A 27,294-nucleotide genomic window follows, 5' to 3' on the forward strand; every position below is an offset into this window, starting at 1 on the left:
CATTAATCTGATGACTGTTACTTATAAAATCAACTAACTATGTTTAATTGTTACCCGATTAAATTAATTATGTAAAAATTAAGTCATTTGGAATTTGGGGCACCACGAGAGCTGTTGTTTAAAGAGTTACCATTTCCCGATATTAATCTTTAAAAGTCTTTACCGATCACATCCATAAAACAATCAATGTATTAATCATAATCTCGTATCATATCCTCATTCTGAACAGTCATAACCTCCTGCATCTGCAAAAACCCCAGCATTATAATTTATAACTTATAATTCAGTACTACACAAATTGGTTTAATTATTTATTTACTAGCTCACTAAATATGAACACAGGATAAAGATCCACACTTAATACATTAAGAAAAGGTCCCTAGCGGACTGACACAACATATGGCGGCTTGTTACAAAGAAGATGAAAAGGGAGGGAGAGAGAGAAAGAGACACTTATCGTTGATACATTTTAGGAACTACTCTCACAGTAATCATATACTTTGCACACGAACCACCGGCCATTTGGAGTAAGAAATCATGAATGTATTTATGTTTAAATGCCTTTGTTCGATGTGGATCTCTGTCGGAACCAGCTTTCTCAGGAAGGGTATTGGGCCTTTTTGCGGCACGCTTGTAAGGCTCTGATTGTCCAAAAAGGGTAACCCCCTCCGTCTTCTACTGTTGTTCACTGTGGAAGATGTTCATTGGAAGAAAGGCTAGCTAGCCATGTCGACGGTTCCCATTGGTGATGAAAGAAGTAGAATAATCAACCAAACATGTACTGCAGGCTCTAGTTTAACTAATCTTGACTTTTGCCCGGTGATATGATCAAGCGCTGCAAAGAAGGACCAAGAACAGAGGAACACGTCTTGCCCTTCAGTGTACACAGAGGGCTAATGTCAACAGTATATATGTCGGTCTCTCTTTGCTCAAAGTAGAGGAGAGATTGACTGCATCAATTCTTGTTTCTGTGAGAAATATTAATGTGTTGGAAATTCAAAATTGTCTGTATAATCAACTTACTGTAGACTGAGTATACAAAGCGTTAAGAACACCTGCTCTTCCATGACAGACTGACCAGGGGAATTCAGGTGAAGCTATGATCCCTTATTGATGTCACTTGTTAAACCAACTTCAGTCAGTGTAAATGAAGGGGAGGAGATAAGTTAAAGAAGGATTTTTAAGCCTTGAGTAATGTAAGTGCCTTTGAATGGGGTATTGTAGTAGGTGCTAGGTACACCGGTTTGTGTCAAGAACTGCACCACAACTGGGTTTTTCACCTCAACAGTTTCCTGTGTATATCAAGAAGGGTGCACCACCCAAAGGAAAATCCACAAATTTGACACAACTGTGGGAAGCATTGGAGTTAACACGGGCCAGCATCCCTGTGGAACGCTTTCGAAACCTTGTAGAGTCCATGCCCTGAAGAATTGAGGCTGTTCTGAGGACAAAAGGGGGGGATGCAACTCAATATTAGGGAGGTATTCCTAATGTTTTCTATGCTCAGTGTGTATATATACACACACCGATGCTCGTCAGATGTGGCAGGGCTTGCAAACTATTACAGACTACAAAGGGAAGCACAGCCGCGAGCTGCCCAGTGACACGAGCCTACCAGACGAGCTAAATCACTTCTATGCTCGCTTCGAGGCAAGCAACACAGAGGCATGCATGAGAGCATCAGCTGTTCCGGACGACTGTGTGATCACGCTCTCCGTAGCCGACATGAGTAAGATGTTTAAACAGGTCAACATAGACAAGGCTGCGTGGCCAGACGGATTACCAGGACGTGTGCTCCGGGCATGTGCTGACCAACTGGCAGGTGTCTTCACTGACATTTTCAACATGTCCCTGATTGAGTCTGTAATACCAACATGTTTCAAGCAGACCACCATAGTCCCTGTGCCCAAAAACACAAAGGCAACCTGCCTAAATGTCTACAGACCCGTAGCACTCACGTCCGTAGCCATGAAGTGCTTTGAAAGGCTGGTAATGGCTCACATTACATCATTATCCCAGAAACCCTAGACCCACTCCAATTTGCATACTGCCCAAACAGATCCACAGATGATGCACTCTATTGCACTCCACATTGCCCTTTCCCACCTGGACAAAAGGAACACCTATGTGAGAATGCTATTCATTGACTACAGCTCAGCGTTCAACACCATAGTACCCTCAAAGCTCATCACTAAGCTAAGGAACCTGGGACTAAACACCTCCCTCTGCAACTGGATCCTGGACTTCCTGACGGGTCGCCCCCAGGTGTGAGGGAAGGTAGCAACATATCTGCCACACTGATCCTCAACACTGGAGATCCCCAGGGGTGCGTGCTCAGTCCCCTCCTGTACTCCCTGCTCACCCACAACTGCATTGCCAGGCACGAGTTCAACCCCATCATTAAGTTTGCAGACGACACAACAGTGGTCGGCCTGATCACCGACAACGACGAGACAGCCTATAGGGAGGAGGTCAGAGACCTGGCCGGGTGGTGCCAGAATAACAACCTAACCCCCAATGTAACCAAGACTAAGGAGATGATTGTGGACTACAGGAAAAGGAGGACCGTGACACGCCACCATTCTCATCGACGGGCTGTAGTGGAGCAGGTTGAGAGCTTCAAGTTCCTTGGTGTCCACATCAACAACAAACTAGAATGGTCCAAACACACCAAGACAGTCGTGAAGAGGGCATGACAAAGCCTATTCCCCCTCAGGAAACTAAAAAGATTTGGCATGGGTCCTGAGATCCTCAAAAGGTTCTACAGCTGCAAAATCGAGAGCATCCTGACCGGTTGCATCACTGCCTGGTACGGCAATTGCTCGGCTTCTGACCGCAAGGCACTTCAGAGGGTAGTGCGTACGGCCCAATACATCACTGGGGCAAAGCTGCCTGCCATCCAGGACCTCCACACCAGGCGGTGTCAGAGGAAGGCCCTAAGAATCGTCACAGACCCCAGCCACCCCAGTCATAGACTGTTCTCTCTACTACCGCATGGCAAGCGGTACCGGAGTGCCAAGTCTAGGACAAAAAGGCTTCTCAACAGTTTTTACTCCCAAGCCATAAGACTTCTGAACAGGTAACCAATGGTTACCTGGACTATTTACATTGTGTGCACCCCTCCCCCAACACCTTGTTTACGCTGCTGCTACCCTCTGTTCATCATATATGCATAGTCACTTTAACCATACATCCATGTACATACTACCTCAATTGGCCCGACCAACCAGTGCTCCCGCACATTGGCTAACTGGGCCAACTGCATTGTGTCCCACCTCCCGCCAACCCCTCCTTTTACGCTACTGCTACTCTCTGTTCATCATATATGCATAGTCACTTTAACCATACCTACAGTGGGGAGAACAAGTATTTGATACACTGCCGATTTTGCAGGTTTTCCTACTTACAAAGCATGTAGAGGTCTGTAATTTTTATCATGGGTACACTTCAACTGTGAGAGACGGAATCTAAAACAAAAATCCAGAAAATCACATTGTAGGATTTTTAAGTAATTAATTTGCATTTTATTGCATGACATAAGTATTTGATCACCTACCAACCAGTAAGAATTCCGGCTCTCACAGACCTGTTAGTTTTTCTTTAAGAAGCCCTCCTGTTCTCCACTCATTACCTGTATTAACTGCACCTGTTTGAACTCGTTACCTGTATAAAAGACACCTGTCCACACACTCAATCAAACAGACTCCAACCTCTCCATGGCCAAGACCAGAGAGCTGTGTAAGGACATCAGGGATAAAATTGTAGACCTGCACAAGGCTGGGATGGGCTACAGGACAATAGGCAAGCAGCTTGGTAAGAAGGCAACAACTGTTGGCGCAATTATTAGAAAATGGAAGAAGTTCAAGATGACGGTCAATCACCCTCGGTCTGGGGCTCCATGCAAGATCTCACCTCGTGGGGCATCAATGATCATGAGGAATGTGAGGGATCAGCCCAGAACTACACGGCAGGACCTGGTCAATGACCTGAAGAGAGCTGGGACCACAGTCTCAAAGAAAACCATTAGTAACACACTACTCCGTCATGGATTAAAATCCTGCAGCGCACGCAAGGTCCCCCTGCTCAAGCCAGCGCATGTCCAGGCCCGTCTGAAGTTTGCCAATGACCATCTGGATGATCCAGAGGAGGAATGGGAGAAGGTCATGTGGTCTGATGAGACAAAAATAGAGCTTTTTGGTCTAAACTCCACTCGCCGTGTTTGGAGGAAGAAGAAGGATGAGTACAACCCCAAGAACACCATCCCAACCGTGAAGCATGGAGGTGGAAACATCATTCTTTGGGGATGCTTTTCTGCAAAGGGGACAGGACGACTGCACCGTATTGAGGGGAGGATGGATGGGGCCATGTATCGCGAGATCTTGGCCAACAACCTCCTTCCCTTAGTAAGAGCATTGAAGATGGGTTGTGGCTGGGTCTTCCAGCATGACAACGACCCGAAACACACAGCCAGGGCAACTAAGGAGTGGCTCCTTAAGAAGCATCTCAAGGTCCTGGAGTGGCCTAGCCAGTCTCCAGACCTGAACCCAATAGAAAATATTTGAAGGGAGCTGAAAGTCCGTATTGCCCAGCGACAGCCCCGAAACCTGAAGGATCTAGAGAAGGTCTGTATGGAGGAGTGGACCAAAATCCCTGCTGCAGTGTGTGCAAACCTGGTCAAGAACTACAGGAAACATATGATCTCTGTAATTGCAAACAAAGGTTTCTGTACCAAATATTAAGTTCTGCTTTTCTGATGTATCAAATACTTATGTCATGCAATAAAATGCAAATTAATTACTTAAAAATCATACAATGTGATTTTCTGGATTTTTGTTTTAGATTCCGTCTCTCACAGTTGAAGTGTACCTATGATAAAAATTACAGACCTCTAAATGCTTTGTAAGTAGGAAAACCTGCAAAATCGGCAGTGTATCAAATACTTGTTCTCCCCACTGTACATGTACATACTACCTCAATAAGCCTGACTACCCGGTGTCTGTATATAGCCTTGCTACTCTTATTTTCAAATGTATTTTTACCGTTTTATTTCACACACACACACACACACACACACACACACACACCTTTTTTTCGCACTTTTGGCTAGAGCCTGTAAGTAAGCACTTCACTGTTGTATTCGGCGCACGTGACAAATAAACTTTGATGTGATATATATATACACACACACACACACACACACACACACACACACACACACACACACACACACACACACACACACACACACACACACACACACACACACACACACACACACACACACACACACACACACACACACACACACACACACACACACACACATACACACACACACTATTGAGTTCCTCTGTCCAGTGTCTGTGTTCTTTTGCCCATCTTAGTCTTTTCTTGTTATTGGCCAGTCTGAGATATGGCTTTTTCTTTGCAACTCTGCCTAGAAGGCCAGCATCCTGGAGTCGTCTCTTTACTGTTGACGTTGAGACTGGTGTTTTGCGAGTACTATTTAATGAAGCTGCCAGTTGAGGACTTGTGAGGTGTCTGTTTCTCAAACTAGACACTCTAATGTACTTGTTCTCTTGCTCAGTTGTTCACCGGGGCCTCACACTCTTCTTTCTATTCTGGTTAGGGCTAGTTTGTGCTGTTCTGTTAAGGCAGTGGTACACAGCGTTGTACGAGATCTTCAGTTTCTTGGCAATTTCTCGCATGGAATATTCTTAATTTCTCAGAACAAGAACATACTGATGAGTTTCAGAAGAAGATCTTTGTTTCTGGCCATTTTGAGCCTGTAATCGAACCCACAAATGTTGATGCTCCAAATACTCAACTAGTCTAAAGAAGCCCAGTTGTATTGCTTCTTTAATCAGGACAACAGTTTTCAGCTGTGCTAACAATTGCAAAAGGGTTTTCTAATGATCAATTAGCCTTTTAAAATGATAAACTTGGATTAGCTAATACAACGTGCCATTGCAACACAGGAGTGATGGTTGCTGATAATGGGCATCTGTACGCGAATGTATATATTCCATTAAAACAAATCAGCCGTTTCCATCTACAATAGTCATTTACAACATTAACAATGTCTACACTGTATTTCTGATCAATTTGATGTTATTTTAATGGACAAAAAATGTGTTTTTCTTTCAAAAACAGGGAAATTTCTAAGTGACCAGAAACTTTTGAACGGTAGGGTATATATAAATATATTAAACAGCACGATCATTACACAGTTGCACCTTGTGCTGGGGACTCTAAAATGTGCAGTTGTCACACAACACTATGCCACAGATGTCTCAGGTTGAAGGAGCATGCAAGTTTTTACCACAGACCACGTGTAACCACGTCAGCCCAGTACCTCCACATCTGGCTACTTCACCTGCAGGATCGTCTGAGACTAGCCACCCGGACAAGTGATGAAACTGTCGGTTTGAACAACTGAATAATTTCTGCACAAAGTCTCAGAAACTGTGTCAGGGAATCTCATCTGCGTGCTCGTAGTCCTTACCAGAGTCTTGACCTGACTGCAGTTCTGCATCGTATTCATCTTCAGTGGGTAAATGCTCACCTTCGATTGCCACTGACATGCTGGAGAAATTTGTTCTTCCTGGATGAATCGTGGTTTCAACTGTACTGGGCAGATGTCAGACAGCGTGTATGGCGTTGTGTGGGCGAGCGGGTTGCTGATGTCAACGTTGTGAACAGAGTGCCCCATGGTGGTATGGTTATGAAATGGACAGGCATAAGCTACGGACAAAGAACACAATTTCATTTTATTGATGGCAATTTGAATGCTCAGAGATACCGTGACCATATCCTGAGGCCCATTGTCGTGCCATTCATCCGCAGCCATCACCTTATGTTTCAGCATGATAATGTCCCCATGTCGCAATGATTTCTGATCCATACCCGTACCTTTTTTTTAAGGTATCTGGGACCAACAGATGCATCTGTATTTCCAGTAATGTGAAATCCATAGATTACGGCCTAATCAATGGATTTCCAATCATTTATACTGTACTTTTTGTGTTCTATGTTGTTAAGTACCTTGTGTGTAGCATTCTTTCAACAAACATGAAGTTCACTCTCAGGAAATAAACATTATTTGAATTGAATACATATGGTTTATTAACAAAAATGTCCCTCTTAATTATTCTGCAGGAATTGCTGGCACTCCAGTGATCTTCAATGTGAACGGAGATGCCCCTGGTCGCTATGAGATTTACCAGTACCAGATGAAACACAACACCACAGAGTATAAGATCATCGGCCACTGGGCAGACCAGCTTCATTTAGATGTATGGTTATTTATCTCTCTATGACTTCCACTTGTTTATTGCATGGCACCCGTCAAGGTTTTCAGTAATGTGAATCTAAGTAAATACTGTGTACAGTTAGAAGTGTCTGTGAAGGTTAATACTGTACATCATTTTTGGGTGAAAAAAAAGATGCACTGACTAAAAACATGTCATTTTAAACCATGATATAAATGTATTTGTCATTACTGTATACATAGCCTCAGTCCTTGGACCAGCACCTTGCCTTGAGTCGGGTTGCTTTATCAACTAAGTTAAGTCATGCAGGACCTGAGACTTATCTATATCACGAAAGGACAGTAGATATCAGGGGCCAGCTGTGGGGTTACTGTTGCACACCAAATCCATTTTTACAATTGTCATATTCCCCCATAGCTGTTTTGGAATGCAGGCCCAGGAATAGTGGTAAGAGGAAGACATATTCAGGAAACGTAAACAACCATGTTGTCATTCAGAGATTGTTTACTTTGCTGATTCTGATTCTACCACAGGCCATTTCAAGTAACCATCAGGCATCTGAAACATATGGTAATAAACGAAGTAGGGGCAATAGGACAAGACTGCTATGTGGTATTACATTATGTCAGCATATTACTGCATTTGCTTGTTCTTAAAGAAGGCTTATGTGGCTGAGAAGGGGACACATGTAGTTTCCTGCGGAGTTATAATTAACGAACAATGCTGTATTCCATGCTTTAGATAACATCTTTCAAAGTAATGACTTTGTGATTGAAAATGGTGTAGTCGTCTTGTTAAATGGTGTTCACCATCCTTAAAACAGATGTCTTTCATCCCAACATCCTTGTATTTTGGGCGTTGAGAGTGTTTAGATTCATTCTAATCCACTAAATGGTAATTTAATTGGGGCGGCAGGTAGCCTAGTGGTTAGCGTGTCGGACTAGTAACTGAAAGGTTGCAAGATCGAATCCCCGAGCTGACAAGATAAAAATCTGTCGTTCTACCCCTGAACAGGCAGTTAACCCACTGTTCCTAGGCCATCATTGAAAATAAGAATTAGTTCTTAACTGACTTGCCTAGTTAAATAAAGGTAAAACAACTTTAATTGTGCATATGTAATATTCCTTTTTAATATGCAACAACAAAAACAAGATAGTTGTGGCCAATCAATCTGATCAGTGTTAATGCTTATATACTCTAAACTTTTTTCTGCAAATGTTACTCTAAGTTTATCCAAATTTCATCATGCCTATTCATGGAAAACATGCATTAATCAAGTACCCTTTTTATGACTGTTTAACGGTCACAGACAGATAGATAACTCCTCCTGTCCTTCACCTTCTTTCCACCAGACTAAGGAGATGCGGTGGCCTGGTGGGACACTCCAGGTACCCCAGTCTATCTGCAGCCAGCCCTGTTGTCCTGGGGAGAGGAAGAAAACAGTCAAAGGTGTCCCCTGCTGTTGGCACTGTGAGCGCTGTGATGGCTACCAGTACCAGGCCGACACCTACAGTTGTAAGATGTGCCGCTTTGACCTGCGGCCCAATGAGAACCATACGGCCTGTGAAGCCATCCCCATCGTCAAGCTGGAGTGGAGTTCCCCCTGGGCTGTCATCCCTGTACTCATCGCTGTGCTGGGCATCATGGCCACCATGTTTGTGGTGGGCACCTTCATCCGCTACAACGACACGCCCATCGTTAAGGCGTCAGGGCGCGAACTCAGCTATGTGCTGCTGACGGGCATCTTCCTGTGCTACGCCACCACCTTCCTCATGATCGCTGCCCCTGACGTTGGCATCTGCTCCCTGCGACGGATCTTCCTGGGTCTGGGGATGAGTATTAGCTATGCAGCGCTGCTCACTAAGACCAACCGTATCTATCGCATCTTTGAGCAGGGGAAGATGTCAGTGAGCACCCCCAGGTTCATCTCCCCGGCCTCCCAGCTGGTCATCACCTTCAGCCTGATCTCAGTTCAGCTCCTGGGGGTGTGTATCTGGTTTGGTGTGGACCCGTCTCAGGCTGTCATCGACTATGAGGACCAGCGCACGTCCAACCCGGACATGGCCCGTGGCGTGCTCAAATGTGACATCTCAGACCTTTCTCTGATCTGCCTGCTTGGCTTCAGCATGCTGCTCATGGTCACCTGTACGGTGTATGCCATCAAGACCCGGGGGGTGCCAGAGACCTTCAACGAGGCCAAGCCCATCGGCTTCACCATGTACACCACCTGTATCGTGTGGCTAGCCTTCATACCCATCTTCTTCGGGACCTCACAGTCAACAGAAAAGGTAAATGTTTACTTTGACAATTTAACTCTTTAAATCATGCTATAAATTCTCTTATTCTTTCAAAATAATGTAATTTTAAATATGTTTTGCTGTTGAATTTTTTTATGTTATGATAGGAACATTTCAATTTATATCTTCAAAATGGTTTTAAAACAATGATGTATGGAAGAATTTAGTCATCCTTGACAGCTATTACTTATACTATTTTCTGTTTTCATGAATTTTCCAACGTTGTCTGAATGAACTCACAAAGATTCCTCAAAACTAGCGTGTAAGTAGTAAGCACCACGAGGACATGACAATTAAATTCACGTGTGAGCCAAGGATATCACATTCACGTGTGAGCCAAGGATTGTCTGACAGTTTTTCCATTTGGAAGTACGCTTTGCTCCTGCAGTTTAATGTGAGAAAAATGACTCACTCAAATTGCTCTTGTTGTATAACGTCAGTCTCTTATGTGCGTGGATGCCTCAGCTATTCATCATGTGATAAGATGTGTTGCTTTCTGTTCCACTCAGGGGATTACCGGGCATTGAGTGCTGACTTGTGCGGATAATTCATTTCACCCAAGTTTGTTTGGATTTGCTTTCTTTAATTGTGTTTCCTCGAATGTGTTTGATTTTGCTTCATACTTTAGTGATAGGGGAATGCCAAGTAGTCAGTCAATCAGTACACTCTGATGTGCAACGAAATAAATGACAGACGCTCAGCACAACACATGCAATGAAAATCACAGCTTTTGATAACAAGTGCCTTATTGGGTAGAAATGCACTGTCTGTGGCATTGTCTTTCTACTGTAATCTTCGGACAGTGGCTTGTCATTTGATTTGGAACGTTGTATTTTCTGATGTGGATGGATCAGCCATCAAAAACAAGTTATCAAATAAAATGACGTGCATTTGTTTCTGAAATGGGCAGCTTTGAAATATCGTCTACGTTGGACAACTGTTAGATATGGTTTGTCATGTTTTCTTACAGAAACACTTTAAGTGACTGAATCACCAAGCTATACAGGGGTAAAAACTATTTCTCCCAAACTTTCAGCACACATCTTCCAACATATGTCAGGTAGACATAAGTGTACAGTATATACTACACACACTTTGTTTGTATTGCATATTTGAAATATAAATAATGTTTTACTATTTTGACAATTTGAACTGCAAAAAAATAAATCTAAAATAACCTGTAATAAAAGGCTAATCAAAATGAACACTACTGTACATGGTTCTCCCTTTATTGCAACTTTCTCACTATGTTGCAGTAGTGACAAATTTAGTGCGGTGGTAAGGAATTCCTTACCACAGCACTAAATGTGTCATTACTAGTGCACAGTAGTGATCATTTTGATTAACCTTCTATTACAGATTCATTTGAAAACATTTTTGCAGTTCAAATTGACAAAATAGTAAAACATGATTTAACTTGATTTTCAAAACCTTTATTTAGAGAAATATCATCTCTATGGTTCTCTGTAAAATGTTCAATGTTGATTGTACTGTATGAATATTAAACTTGATCGATTGAATTACTTATGCATCTAATTATTTATGTTAGATGTTTAAATGATCACTTTAGCCCCCTCAGTTTTAGTTTCATGTCCCTATATAAAAATAGCTAAAAAGTTAAAACGATTGAGTGACAGGTTGGCGCCCAAAAAAATCTGTATCTCCACTGCACTGTGTTGCTGTGTGTAGGCAGCCTGATCTAAGACTAGACATAACATAGTAAACGTAAATCCAGAACATTAAAATGATGATATTTTGCAATTGGTACATAAGATATAAAGTAACTTAACGATGCAATATGCAGAAATCTTTCCGGAATTTCATGGTTGCTAATATTCTAGTTGTTCACCTAATTTCAGTTGATGTCACAAAACAATCAGTCATTGTGTACGTAATTCTTTGTACCATCTAAACCACTGTGAAATATATTTTCCATAACCAAAAATATTGTATTTTCAGCTGTTGAGGCTGGTGTACAAAACGTAAGGTAATAGATGCAAAAACTAAACTTAATAAGAATGGGAAGCATAGAAATAGTGCACATAGAACAGATCTACCGCTTCTTAGGCTTGCTTTCGGTGAGAATGACCTACAGTATAACTCAATATTTCTATGTGAACTTGGTTGAGTCGTCTAAAAAGTTACATAATGCAGTTAAGGCAAAAACATATTGTACATTTTGCAAATTCATAACATATTGTATGAATATGGACATTTTCCAATTAATACATACCATATGAAATGCAACATATCATACTAAATGCAGCACCTGTCACGCCCTGACCATAGTAAGCTGTTTTTCTCTGTGTTGGTTTGGGTGTGATAGTGACTAGGGTGGGTCATCTAGGTGTATTGCATTTCTATGGTGTCCTGGTATGGTTCCCAATTAGAGGCAGCTGTTTATCGTTGTCTCTGATTGGGGATCATATTTAGGTAGCCATTTCCCCATTGTTAGTTGTGGGATCTTGTCTACAGTAAGTTGCCTTTGTGCACTCCAGTAGCGTCACGTTTTGTTTGTCCTTTTGTTGTTTTGTTTAGTGAGTTTCTCTTTATTAAAATTATGTGGAACTCTATGCACGCTGCACCTTGGTCTCACTCATACGACGATCATGACAGCACCTTGGATTTACATACAGAATAATACGAAATGCTCTGAGACCAGGTTGCAGCAGGGGGGCAATGGAAAGCCACTGGGCGGTCAGAAATGAATCCTTTGGATTTCCATGAAAAGCGCGAATAAACGCTTTCTCATCTCACAATACGCCTACACCTGTAATATTAGATTTTGGTTTAGACTTAACGTGTAATATGCTTCACTCTTAGCTACATTTACATTACATTTAAGTCATTTAGCAGACGCTCTTATCCAGAGCGACTTACAAATTGGTGCATTCACCTTATGATATCCAGTGGAACAACCACTTTACAATAGTGCATCTAACTCTTTTAAGGGGGAGGGGGGGGTTAGAAGGATTACTTTATCCTATCCTAGGTATTCCTTAAAGAGGTGGGGTTTCAGGTGTCTCCGGAAGGTGGTGATTGGTGGTGATTGACTCATCTCACAATACGCCTACACCTGTAATATTAGATTTTGGTTTAGACTTACCGTGTAATATGCTTCACTCTTAGCTAGAGCTGTAAAAAGTGTTAGTGTTATTAGCCTTAGCTTATTTAGCTAGCTCTAACCAGCTAATCTGCCACGAAGGATATCAGAAACAAAGGAGAAGGAGTGATGAGCAGTAGCAGCAGTATCAGCATCAAACCACTGTGGCTACCACCAAGCCCAACAGCGGTAGTGCTCCCGAGCTCCAGCTAGCTCCGTGTGCAGAGCCTAACCACCCTTCCACAAGCGCCACCATAATGGCTTCACAGCCGCCTCCACCTTTGACTGTTCCTGATGAGCTTGGAATAGAGGAGCCAGCCCAGGTTAGCCTAGAATCTTACCCTAGCCACAGGTTTTCTGTCCAAAAACGTTAATTGAATAGCAACTGGTTCATAGGAAGAGAGTAGCTGGAATACTTGGTTGCTGCAGATGCAACATTTTGTTTCGCATGTCGAAAGTTCTGTGTTGGGTCCAATACCAATGCAGACAAGGCCTTCACCCAAGCTGGGTATTCTAACTGGAAGCATGCTATTGATAGTACTAAAGGATTTGCTAGGCACGCATCAAGCGAAGAGCATTTGAAATGCACTGCACTGTGGTAAGAAAAACTAGTTCTAAGTGCTATGGGAACATTGGTGTCAACACTTGTTAATGATGGGCAGCTGGCAAGAAATTGTATGTATTTGTTGGAGATTGTGGACATTATTGGGTTCCTTGTTTCAAACCAGCAACCACTGAGGGGGGCAGTGGACTTTGTCTATGATGGAATATACTCTACGAAAAGACAAGGGAGGTGTTTAGCACCATACCCCACAATGCTATATACACGTCACATTATATTCTAAATGAAATCATAGCGCTCATGAGTGATATTGTCACTGAGGAAATAGTTAAAGAAATCTGAGAATCTTGGTACACACTGAAGGTAGATGTGACCAAGAATCCTACTTGATCTTAAAATATATCCATTGTCACTCGTTACCTGGATGAAAACAATAACGTGCGTGAGCGGTTGCTGCCAATGGCAACTCCAAATATGGTGATTCTTTATTACTTTCAAAACTCGTTCTTAACAAGCTAACAAAGGTTGGCCTAAGCACAAAAAATATACTTAGTCAATGTTATGACTTTGCTAGTGCCGTGTCAGGTAAAAAGGGGGACATGCAGAAAATATTGCATGACAAAGTAAACAGAAGTGCAATATGTTCACTGTTTCAACCACCAGCTTCACTTAGTGGTCGCTCACGCAATGTCATTTGAGAATGCGCTGGAGGACATTAATATCTGTGACTCACTCTACAAGTTCTTAAAGAAACCAACAGTGGATGCCCTGTACACTGGATAAACCTTGAAAAGGCTACTGGATCAAAGGTGAACCGGACACCTGGCTACTGTGTCAGTGATTGTTAAAAGTTGTTACAGAATTTTTAAGTTCCTCTCTGACATCGAATGCAGCCACCATGGTACAAAGAATCCTCAGTCTTCTCGATCCTCCAAACAACTTACTCCAGGCAAAAGCAACAGATCTTTACACTGTAGTCAAAGTGTTCCTCAGTGCATTGGAGTGTGTCAAGAAGCTGAGGTGTGACAGCTAGTTCGAAGCCATTTGGGCACAGTGCGGTGCCAGTGGCACTGACGCACCACCAGCTCCAAGCAAACGATGACGTTATGTAAGTAAAAATCTCCAGCCATACGTGGTGGACAGTAGGCCAGCAGGACAGAGGAGAAGATACTGAGTAAAAGTCTGTTCTTCAGCACGTTGGATGAGGTCATTGGTGAAATGTCAGAATGATTCAGAGAACGTAACAGCCAACTGGCAGAGGCTCTGTGTGGCCCTTGACCCAGCTGGATCTAAGCAAAACAGATTTGGTGGAAGCAGAGCTTAGATTCACTTAACAGTTTTTGCAGACTGAAATCACCTGCTCTGGCTCCAATGAGGACCCCACTTGATATCATGCAGAGATTGCTGACCGTGCTTACTGGATTGACTTTTGCGGCTTCCACAGCTACATGCGAGAACTCATTTTCCACTTGTGTTCAGTCAGCACAGAAGAAGCATGCTACACCTGAGGAATGCTCAACTAATCCAACAAGCCTTTGAGGGGGATCTTCAAGAATATTTCGGAGAGAATGTAATGATAGATTTCTCAGGAAGTTTCACAGTGCATGTTTCACAGCTTTTGAAAAGGTAAGATTGTTTCAATCTAGTGGGTTGTTTATCAAAATCTTGCTTTAGTGTGTAGGGCTCTGTAGCATGGTGCTGATAGAGCGCAGCAAGATTTTGTGCCATTGAACCTGTCACTTCTTGGTCAATAGATTTTTTTTGTGTTTATTATGGTATAGCGTAATATAAGCAGAATTCTATGTAATTCGAGTGCAAGAATCCAAATTACTCCCCTGGATATAGCTACATATTGATATGTTTTATCATAGAAATAGATAAACCATAACAGAAGGTAGCCTTTCTTGGTAGCCTATTGATTTTAATTAGTGTAAATGAACTGTATGTATTGGAAACTAATTTATGGTAGGCTGGCACACATATCACAATGTGTTGCTGAACTCATGAGCGGGTAAAATAATTTTCCATGTTTGAAGCGGGCCTGTATAGGCCTATTTATTTGTCAAGACAGCACGACGAAGGAAGACCTTCAACACGTAAATACATGCATTACTTCTTACCCAAATGGGCGGAAGTTCGGGAAAAGGTATTAGGATTACTGTGAGCGTAGTGTCCCAAATGTATCCAGGTGTTGTCTCTCTTTCTCTCCATCTTTTGTAAGTGTCATATTGTGTTAGTCCGCTAGGGACCTGTTTCCATGGCATTACGTTTTTAATCAATAACCTATATCGTGTGTGTGTGTATCCTGTGTTATCATTTAGTTCGTTAGTAAATAAATAATCAAATCAATTTGTGTGGTATGGGATGATGAGTAAGACTCGGGTTTGTGCAGATTCAAGAAGTATACGACGTTCAGAATGAGACTGATATGAGATAATGATTAATAAATGACTGTTATCGATATATAACATATCTTTAGCGTTTAATTTGGGAGATCGTAACTCTGCAAACAACTTCTTCTGTGGTGCCCCAAATTCCTAATGAGTTACATTATTCATTTAATCGGGTAACAATTAAACATAGTTAGTTGATTCGATAAATAACAGTCATCACATTAATGAGAGTCACGTTACGACAGTGAAATACACATATTTAGCAGATGCTATTGCGTGTGTAGCGAAATGCTTGTGTTCCTAGCTCCAACAGTGCAGTAGCATCTAACAATTCACAACAATACACACAAATCTAAAGGAATGGAATTGAGAAATATATAAATATTAGTATGAGAAATGTCAGAATGACATTGACAAAAATACAGTAGAATATAAATCAAATCAAATCAAAGTTTGTCACGTGCGCCGAATACAACAGGTGTAAATCGTACAGTGAAATGCTTACTTACAGGCTTTAACCAATAGTGCAAAAAAAGTATTAGGTGCACAACAGGTATGAAAATAAATAAAACAACAGTAAAAAGACAGGCTATATACAGTAGCTAGGCTATGAAAGTGGCGAGGCTACATACAGACACCGGTTAGTCAGGCTGATGCAAAAAGTCCGGGTAGCCATTTGAATACCTGTTCAGGAGTCTCATGGCTTGGGGGTAAAAACTGTTTAGAAGCCTTTTTGTCCTAGACTTGGCTGGGGTGGCTGGGGTCTTTGACAATTTTTAGGGCCTTCCTCTGACACCGCCTGGTGTAGAGGTCCTGGATGGCAGGCAGCTTAGCCCCAGTGATGTACTGGGCCGGACGCACTACCCTCTGTAGTGCCTTGCGGTCAGAGGCCGAGCAATTGCCGTACCAGGCAGTGATGCAACCAGTCAGGATGCTCTCGATGTTGCAGCTGTAGAACCTTTTGAGGATCTCAGGACCCATGCCAAATCTTTTTAGTTTCCTGAGGGGGAATAGGCTTTGTCGTGCCCTTTTCCCGACTGTCTTGGTGTGTTTGGACCATTCTAGTTTGTTGCTGATGTGGACGCCAAGGAACTTGAAGCTCTCAACCTGCTCCACTACAGCCCCGTTGATGAGAATGGTGGCAAGCTCGGTCCTCCTTTTCCTGTAGTCCACAATCATCTCCTTAGTTTTGGTTACATTGAGGGTTAGGTTGTTATTCTGGCACCACCCGGCCAGGTCTCTGTCCTCCTCCCTATAGGCTGTCTCGTCGTTGTCGGTGATCAGGCCTACCACTGTTGTGTCGTCTGCAAACTTAATGATAGGGGTGGAACTCGTGCCTGGCAATGCAGTCGTGGGTGAACAGGGAGTACAGGAGGGGACTGAGCACGCACCCCTGGGGAGCTCCAGTGTTGAGGATCAGCGTGGCAGATGTGTTGCTACCTACCCTCGCCACCTGGGGGCAGCCCGTCAGGAAGTCCAGGATCCAGTTGCAGAGGGAGGTGTTTAGTCCCAGGATCCTTAGCTTAGTGATGAGCTTTGAGGGTACTATGGTGTTGAACGCTGAGCTGTAGTCAATGAATAGCATTCTCACATAGGTGTTCCTTTTGTCCAGGTGGGAAAGGGCAGTGTGGAGTGCAATAGAGATTGCATCATCTGTGGATCTGTTTGGGCGGTATGCAAATTGGAGTGGGTCTAGGGTTTCTGGGATAATGGTGTTGATGTGAGCCATTACCAACCTTTTAAAGCACTTCATGGCTACGGACGTGAGTGCTACGGGTCTGTAGTCATTTTGGCAGGTTGCTTTTGTGTTCTTGGGCACAGGGACTATGGTGGTCTGCTTGAAACATGTTGGTATTACAGACTCAATCAGGGACATGTTGAACATATGAAACATATACATATGAAATGAGTAAAGCTGTATGTAAACATTATTAAAGTGACTAGTGTTCCATTATTAAAGTGACCAGTGATTCCATGTCTATGTACATAGTGCAGCAGCCTCTACAGTGCAGGGTTGAGTAACCGGGTGGTAGCCGGTTAGTGATGGCTATTTAACAGTCTGATTGCCTTGAGATAGAAGCTGTTTTTCAGTCTCTCGGTCCCAGCTTTAATTCACCTGTACTGACCTCGCCTTCTGGATGATAGCGGGGTGAACAGGCTGTGGCTCGGGTGGTTGATGTCCTTGATGATCTTTTTGGCCTTCATGTGACATCGGGTGCTGTAGATGTCCTGGAGGGCAGGCAGTGTGCCCCCGGTGATGCATTGGGCAGTCCGCACCACCCTCTTGAGAGCCCTCCGGTTACGGACGTTGCAGTTACCGTACCGGGCGGTGATACAGCCCGACAGGATGCTTTCAATTGTGCATCTTTAGATAGTACCCGCAAAACACCAGTCTCAACGTCAACAGTGAAGAGGCGACTCCGTGATGCTGGCCATCTAAGCAGAGTTGCAAAGAAAAAGCCATATCTCAGACTGGCCAATAAAAATAAAAGATTAATTAAGATGGGCAAAAGAACACAGACAGGCCAGCGTCGTGGAATCGCCTCTTCACTGTTGACGTTGACACTGGTGTTTTGCGGGTACTATTTAATGAAGCTGACAGTTGAGGACATGTGAGGCGTCTGTTTCTCAAACTAGACACTCTAATGTACTTGTCCTCTTGCTCAGTTGTGCACCGGGGCCTCCCACTCCTCTTTCTATTCTAGTTAGAGCCAGTTTGCACTGTTCTGTGATGGGAGTAGTAAACCGCGTTGTACGAGATCTTCAGTTTCCATTTTGAGCCTGTAATCGAACCCACAAATGCTGACGCTCCAGATACTCAACTAGTCTAAAGAAAGCCAGTTGTATTGCTTATTTAAGTAGAGTTTTCAAAAGTTTTCAGCTCTGCTAACAATTGCAAAAGGGTTTTCTAATGATCAATTAGCCTTTTAAAATTATAAACTTGTATTAGTTTTTAACACAACGTGCCATTGGAACACAGGAGTGATGGTTGCTGATAATGGGCCTCTGTACGCCTATGTAGATATTCCATAAAAAATCTGCTCTTTCCAGCTACAATAGTCATTTACAACATTAACAATGTCTACACTGTATTTCTGATCAATTTGAGGTTATTTTAATGGACAAAAAATGTACTTTTCAAGGCCCATCTTCAAACTCAGTGGCTCTTTGCTTGACATCATGGGAAAATCAAAAGAAATCAGCCAAGACCTCAGAAAAAATTGTAGACCTCCACATCCTTGGGAGCAATTTCCAAATGTCTGAAGGTACCACGTTCATCTGTACAAACAACATCTGTGTTTAGAATTATTTTTGTTGTATTAATGCTATTTAATCTCTCCTCAGACTAATATTATTCTGTTTGTTCGGTGGGTACCTTTGCCACTGTTCCACCCATTGTGTATTGAGCTGTCATGGTGTATTTGTTAGTACGCAAGTATAAACACCATGGGACCACGCAGCCGTCACACCGCTCAAGAAGGAGACGCGTTCTGTCTCTTAGAGATGGACGTACTTTGGTGTGAAAAGTGCAAATTAATCCCAGAACAACAGCAAAGGACCTTGTGAAGATGCTGGAGAAAACAGATACAAAAGTATCTATATCCACAGTAAAACAAGTCCTATATCAGCATAACCTGAAAGGCCGCTCAGAAAGGAAGCCACTGCTCCAAAAACGCCATAAAAAAAGCCAGACTACGGTTTGCAACTGCACATGGGGACAAAGAGAGTACTTTTTGGAGAAATGTCCTCTGGTCTGATTAAACAAAAATAGAACTGTTTGGCCATAATGACCATCGTTATGTTTGGAGGAAAAAGGGGGAGGTTTGCAAACCGAAGAACACCATCACCGTGAAGCATGAGGGTGGCAACATCATGTTGTGGGGTTGCTTTGCTGAGGGACTGGTGCACTTCACAAAATAGATGGCATCATGAGGTAGGACAATTATGTGGATATATTGAAGCAACATCTCAAGACATCAGTCAGGAAGTTGAAGCTTGGTCGCAAATGGGTCTTCCAAATGGACAATGACCCCAAGCATACTTCCAAAGTTGTGGCAAAATGGCTTAAGGACAAAGTCAAGGTATTGGAGTGGCCATCACAAAGCCCTGACCTCAACCCTACAGAAAATTTGTGGGCAGAACTGAAAAGCATGTACGATCAAGGAGGCCTACAAACCTGACTCAGTTACACCAGCTCTGTCAGGAGGAATTGGCCAAAATTCACCCAACTTAATGTGGGAAGCTTGTGGAAGGCTACGCGAAACATTTGACCCAAGTTAAACAATTTAAAGGCAATGCTTCCAAATGCTAATTGAGTGTATGTAAACTTCTGACACACTGGGAATGTGATGAAAGAAGTAAAATCTGAAATAAATCATTCTCTCTACTATTTTTCTGACATTTCACATTCTTAAAAAAAAATGGTGATCCTAACTGACCTAAGAGGGAATTTTTACTAGGATTAAATGTCAGGAATTGTGAAAAACTGCATTTAAATGTATTTGGCTAAGGTATATGTAAACTTCTGACTTCAACTGTATATTTCTTCTAAATATAGTATAATCCATTTCTAAAATGACTAACTATAAGATTTTACCTTCCTTATAAGTCTGAAATACATATTTGTATATTTAGTGTTAGAGAAAATGTGCATATTTTCTAAAGGTCTCTTGATTAAAACGTCTGCCCCCATTGCTCTAGTTTGGCTTCCTGAACTTGTTAGGAAATCACCTTTCATCTCATATGACTTTTGTCCTTCTATGACAAATATAAATGTTTTTTTCTTTAAAATCTATGAATTATTTTAGATTACTGGCTATAAATCGATCTCTGAATGTGCCACAGCAACGAAACCTCTCTCCCCTGCTGTGTTACGATGTATGTAGTCCAGGCATATGTTAGTGGCTGTGAGGTAGGGTTCAGCCAAGAGTTAAAGGAAAGTCAGAAGAGCGAATTAAATGGTAGGAGGGAGTCCAAGCTGGGACATGCTAGCTTCAAGTGTTGTTCGATTTCACATCCTGCTTCATACAGACAGAAGAGACATAATCCTGTGTCTGTGAGAATCTATTCCACCGCTCAATACAAGCCATTTCGATCTACAGTGTCCACAGATTGATTTATAATCAAAAATTTCAGTCAGAACCAGTACCAGAACCACGCATCAAAGATGTTTTAATTATAATCCACATGATAATTCACATTTCCTGTTGCTGCAGGGTTATTTGCCTGCTGTAACAAGCTGGCTCAAATTAAGATCCTACATTTGTATCCTTCACTTTGTTGTTCAGTTTCAATCTTTCTTCACTGCCCCCATAATGTGGACATATACTGTAATGTTAATGGTATAATGCCAAGTATATCCTAGAGCAGACACACTCAAAGCTTATCACAGAAAGGGATAACATGCATGTGATTCTCCTAGACAAGAGCAAAGCTGGGACACAACCTTCATAGGTTTTGATATTATCCTTAATGTGTACAATTGAATTTCAGTTTCTGTTGGCTAACATAAATGTACTGTCTGTATTGAGGAATATTGTTGTAGGAAACAAAGTCCCATACAGTTATTGTCCAATTACAGAGGTAAGCCATTTAGGAAGGTAATGGGCAATACAAAGAAAACCGTGGCCATCTTTACGATGTTGTGAGCTGCATGGTAATTGCTGTTATTTTCAAAGAAAAACATAGAATTATGTTAACATTTACACCCTGGCGACAGCACTGTCTGAGCACGAGAGATGTGATGCACCTGAGTGAGACCTGGAATCTTGTACAAAGAGGTTAGCAGTGGCAGCATTTCTGTATTTTATTGTATGTGATTAGTGTACAGTGTACATTAGGGATACATTACTTTGCCTTAAGCCCAAAGCTTTTAGATTTTTAACAACCTCTAACTCTCAATGAACTAACTGAACAAATGTGCTTATGTCTTTTGGATCTCCTGCTGTCAATGTTTTGTTTTAGTTATAGAGATTCATTCTGAATCATTTGAACACCTTGCATCCACCTACATGGGGTCTTGTTACATAACGAGACCATGGTTATGATGGTGCCAGAGTTTCCCCAGATTATTTTCCTGGCATAGGGGGTGCCTCACCTATACAATGAGAGGGGAAAACTGCATGGTAGGGGTCTGCGTGGGTACAATCTTAGAAACATATGATAACCGTTTTTGGTTCCAGGTAGAACCCTCTGTGGAAAGGGTTATACATGGATCCCAAAACGGTTCTCTCTGGAACCAAGGGTTCTTTTATTTTTTTATTTTGTTTCTAAAGTGTAGAGAGGGGATGGCTGGGGCTTTAGGCAGTTGATAGGATGAGGATGACACTCCTATTTGACTGGCAGCAGGAGTTCAGTCAGTCAATGAGGTGATGAGTGGCAGCATGAGTACAGTTAGCCCTGGAGGTGGTGGGTGGCATCCATAGTACAGTCAGCCCTGGAGGTGGTGGGTGGCATCCGTAGTACAGTCAGCCCTGGAGGTGGTGGGTGGCATCCGTAGTACAGTCAGCCCTGGAGGTGGTGGGTGACATCCGTAGTACAGTCAGCCCTGGAGGTGGTGGGTGGCATCCATAGTACAGTCAGCCCTGGAGGTGGTGGGTGACATCCGTAGTACAGTCAGCCCTGGAGGTGGTGGGTGGCATCCGTAGTACAGTCAGCCCTGGAGGTGGTGGGTGGCATCCGTAGTACAGTCAGCCCTGGAGGTGGTGGGTGACATCCGTAGTACAGTCAGCCCTGGAGGTGGTGGGTGACATCCGTAGTACAGTCAGCCCTGCAGGTGGTGGGTGGCATCCGTAGTACAGTCAGCCCTGCAGGTGGTGGGTGGCATCCGTAGTACAGTCAGCCCTGGAGGTGGTGGGTGACATCCGTAGTACAGTCAGCCCTGCAGGTGGTGGGTGGCATCCGTAGTACAGTCAGCCCTGCAGGTGGTGGGTGGCATCCGTAGTACAGTCAGCCCTGGAGGTGGTGGGTGGCATCCGTAGTACAGTCAGCCCTGGAGGTGGTGGGTGGCATCCGTAGTACAGTCAGACCTGGAGGTGGTGGGTGACAATAGTAGTACAGTCAGCCCTGGAGGTGGTGGGTGACATCCGTAGTACAGTCAGCCCTGGAGGTGGTGGGTGGCATCCGTAGTACAGTCAGCCCTGGAGGTGGTGGGTGGCATCCGTAGTACAGTCAGACCTGGAGGTGGTGGGTGACAATAGTAGTACAGTCAGCCCTGGAGGTGGTGGGTGACATCCGTAGTACAGTCAGCCCTGGAGGTGGTGGGTGGCATCCGTAGTACAGTCAGCCCTGGAGGTGGTGGGTGGCATCCGTAGTACAGTCAGCCCTGGAGGTGGTGGGTGACAATAGTAGTACAGTCAGCCCTGGAGGTGGTGGGTGACAATAGTAGTACAGTCAGCCCTGGAGGTGGTGGGTGACAATAGTAGTACAGTCAGCACTGGAGGTGGTGGGTGGCATCCGTAGTACAGTCAGCCCTGCAGGTGGTGGGTGACATCCGTAGTACAGTCAGCCCTGGAGGTGGTGGGTGACATCCGTAGTACAGTCAGCCCTGGAGGTGGTGGGTGACAATAGTAGTACAGTCAGCCCTGCAGGTGGTGGGTGACATCCGTAGTACAGTCAGCCCTGGAGGTGGTGGGTGGCATCCGTAGTACAGTCAGCCCTGGAGGTGGTGGGTGACAATAGTAGTACCGTCAGCCCTGGAGGTGGTGGGTGACATCCGTAGTACAGTCAGCCCTGCAGGTGGTGGGTGGCATCCGTAGTACAGTCAGCCCTGGAGGTGGTGGGTGACAATAGTAGTACAGTCAGCCCTGCAGGTGGTGGGTGGCATCCGTAGTACAGTCAGCCCTGGAGGTGGTGGGTGACAATAGTAGTACAGTCAGCCCTGGAGGTGGTGGGTGACATCCGTAGTACAGTCAGCCCTGCAGGTGGTGGGTGGCATCCGTAGTACAGTCAGCCCTGGAGGTGGTGGGTGACAATAGTAGTACAGTCAGCCCTGGAGGTGGTGGGTGACAATAGTAGTACAGTCAGCCCTGCAGGTGGTGGGTGGCATCCGTAGTACAGTCAGCCCTGGAGGTGGTGGGTGACAATAGTAGTACAGTCAGTCCTGCAGGTGGTGGGTGGCATCCGTAGTACAGTCAGCCCTGGAGGTGGTGGGTGACAATAGTAGACTGGCAGGTAGCTCTGTTAATTGTGCCATTGTCTTCTGGTTGAAAGGAGGGTGGCACAGCACCAAGCTCTCTTTTGTGCTTGATAAGGAGGACAAGGCAGCTGATTGGCAGGGTTGTCAGAACAGGGTTAATCATGCATGACGATATGCATGCTTTGCCAATCTGGGATGTTTGAGAAGATGGAGAGCATTGGCTTTACATTGCTCTGACGTTGCACATGAAATTAAGCTTAAAGAGCAACTATAAGAGTTTGATAATGTTCTTTCAAGGCTGTACAATGGCTTCTGCACATGTTTTCTAAGTAATTAAAAGGGAGGCACTGCAGCAATGAGGTGTGAATTCAGTACGTTCTGTACTGTACTGTACGGTAGAAACAGATGATAAACGCTCATTCAAGCACAAAACAGCCTTAAAATATATTCCTTACTTCAAAGGAAGCTTATGCTGGCATCCAACCACTGAAAACGACAATAAGTAATGACTAACATCTTGAGCATTTTTGCTGCAAACAAAACCCAGCCAATGGCAAATACAGAAATCAGAAATCCGGTCATGACTCCAGCTGCTTTGATGTTGCAAAGGACAAAGCGGATACATGGGGATGGCTGGAATGGAAAACACTATCTATCTATAAACGCAGAAATAACCATTCCTGGTTTAAGTTAATCTTATGAATGGATTAATGTTTCCACATTGTTATCTGTTTGGAGGCGCTGTGTGAGGCTTTTCACTGTGATATTATGGGCCCAGTTACATTCCTGACACGTGGGAAAATGCAGAGGCAGTATCCTGTCAGAGGAAGGGCTGTAGATTGACAGGTGTGTAATCGTGGTGGCTCGAAAGGAGGGCCTGTTTCATGAGGCAATGACTGGCCCTATCTCACTAAATGATCCCTGGCACTGTTTATCCTCAGTGATAAAGACACTTGCATGCAGAGGGCCAGGGATGGAGGGCTTTGGATGGCACTGTAGCTGCAGTCAGGTGCAGGTAGTCTACAGGAGGCACAGCTGGAGACAGTCTTATGTTTGATTGATCCAATCTAAGCCAGGTCTGACAATTCCATACAAATATGCAAAATTTGATCATCAGAAATGATAAGGGTTTTGTTTGGAAGATGTTACTTTCTGATAATAGGGTGATTATATTCTGGCCACTTACACCTATACACAAGGTAAATGTAGTTACCTTTTGCACGTCTGACTGTGTAATGAAACAGAATGCAGGGGGTGAAATAGCAGCACAGATTTGATAACTTATTACTTTAGAGAGAAAGGTTTCTCTGCTCCTTTAGGAGAGACAGGATGGCTTCGCCTGGTGGAGTCAGTCTCTTGAGCACCATTTTCCTGCTGTGGCAATGAGGCACATTGGCGATCATATCAGTTTGTCAAGGCGGTTTTATCTGGCCCGGGACAGGGGTCCTAGCCCCCTCACAGAGTTACTCCACTCTGTACTCCGGAGGGGCAGCAATATTGTGCCGGGATCACCCAAGGCCATGTGAAATCTTCTCAGAATATTACATACTCCCCCTCAGTACCCCTTTATTTCCCACTTCAAGGAAAGCCCATTGATGCTTGCAACGTGATCAAATAATTCAATGACACTCATTTTACTCAGGTATCCTTCTCCACTGACGTTTATTTAGAGGCTTCTATATACACAACACTTAAAGAAAAAAATGATGTTATAGCAGATTTAATCATAAGTCATAGGTACCATATGGCAGGCTGCACTAACTCTTTAGATGTAAGAATTTCAGCATCCAGACTGAAGATAGAGCTGCAAAAAACGTTAAGTGCCAAAGCAGCACTATAACTAATGCATGTCATCTGTTGACATTCTCATGACAGACGACCTGTCGGGTTATTCCCTGTTGCCATAACACTAAGTTACTCATGATGTCTGGAAACACAATATCAGTCTACACCTCGGGCAAATCTATTAGGGATGTGGCTGGGAGCTGTGTTTGCAGTTTACACCCTTCTCCCTTTGTTCATCAGGCCCAGAATAGCTCAGCAACCCTGTCCCAAAGGGAGACAGAATGATGTTCCAAATAAGACATTGTAAAAGAAAAGCTTTTTGCGGTTTTGCAGGAGAATAATGCTGATGTTCACAACAGAGAGTGTCATATACATTTAATCTTCCAATCTTCTACATATTATCTTCTATGTTTTTGCAGTTACAGTTTTTTTTTATTAATGCATTTGTTTTCTACTGCTGTAGTAAATCAGTCCGTACTGTCTAACAACTCATTCAGATGACCTATATGATCAGACACGAAGACACATTTAATCCCATTGAGAATATGATATAATTTATATGGGAAAAGCACTCCGAGGCACACACTCAGGCATTGTGTTGATGTTCTCAAGATGCCTCTCCCTGATCCTTGCATGTAGCCATGCTTTCTGTGCACAGCTGTGAGTCCCAGCTGCCTTTACACTCAGTTGACTCCAACCACTCTACCACAGCCCCGGGCCCCGAGGGCAAGACATCTGTAGTACAGTCACTCACTGGGAGGCCTCCTCCATTAGTCACATGTCATAAACAAACAAATAGACACACCAATAAAAACATAAACAGGAGTTGATGAATAATTCATAAAGCACTTGAAAACAGAGCAGTGTCCACTCCATGTGTCTTATCACATCTGATGTTGGGGGTTTGATATTGTTGGATGATCTACTAGGAGACAACTGCACTCATATGTTGTCTTGTTTAAACAATGTATAATTAGGTAATGTACTTTCAAAAAATCAAAGGTCAATGCTGTCACAAGGATCTTGAGAACCCTCTCCTTAGCCACTTGAACAGCACCATCTCTTTCTTGTTGTGTAACAATGTTTCCTTTGCTTGTTTCCTTCACAGATGTACATCCAGACCACGACTTTGACCATCTCTGTGAGCCTGAGTGCCTCTGTGTCTCTGGGGATGCTCTACATGCCAAAGGTCTACGTGGTCCTCTTCCACCCGGAGCAGAACGTGCCCAATCGCAAGCGCAGCCTCAAGGCTGTAGTCACCGCAGCCACCATGTCCAACAAGTTCCCCACCAAGGGTGGCCTGCGTCCCAACGGAGAGGCCAAGTCTGAGCTGTGTGAAAGCCTGGAGACACAAGGTTAGCAGCGAAGGCCTCCGGGTTAGGGATGGAGCGAGGGGGGAATGGAGATCAGGGGGAACAGAGGACAAAGGGACACAAGTTTAGTTTTTATAGCACTCGGTCCTTGAGTTTATGCCTTAAAGTCAGTCGGATGTAATTTTGAGGGGAAAGTATCAGGCTTGAAAAATGAAAAGCAATGCACTTGCCTTTATATAAACTTAATTGATGGCATTGTTATTTTACACCTCAACAGCTTTGTGAAATTATCTATTGTTATTTTCAGGATGTAGGGAATTGGTAGTGCATTTTGTTTCATGCCAACCCTAGTAGCATCAAGCATTGGCTGGTGCTCTGAAACGTGGCACTGTCGGCAAACAGGACATAAAGAACAGCACAGGGTGAGATGGAT

General features: G+C 43.6%; 1 protein-coding gene across 1 annotated transcript in view; it reads left to right on the forward strand.

Moving 5' to 3' along the window:
• The window catches only part of LOC139557446 (metabotropic glutamate receptor 4-like), a 233,193-nt gene that overhangs the window by 196,574 nt on the left and 9,325 nt on the right, over nt 1-27,294 (forward strand). Inside the window, exons 7-9 of the mRNA XM_071372260.1 lie at nt 7,159-7,295; nt 8,624-9,559; nt 26,657-26,903. Of these exons, the coding sequence (XP_071228361.1) occupies nt 7,159-7,295; nt 8,624-9,559; nt 26,657-26,903 (1,320 nt within the window). The remainder of the gene's footprint in view (nt 1-7,158; nt 7,296-8,623; nt 9,560-26,656; nt 26,904-27,294) is intronic.

Source organism: Salvelinus alpinus, chromosome 28, assembly GCF_045679555.1.
Source record: "Salvelinus alpinus chromosome 28, SLU_Salpinus.1, whole genome shotgun sequence".
NCBI classification, from domain to species: Eukaryota; Metazoa; Chordata; class Actinopteri; order Salmoniformes; family Salmonidae; genus Salvelinus; species Salvelinus alpinus.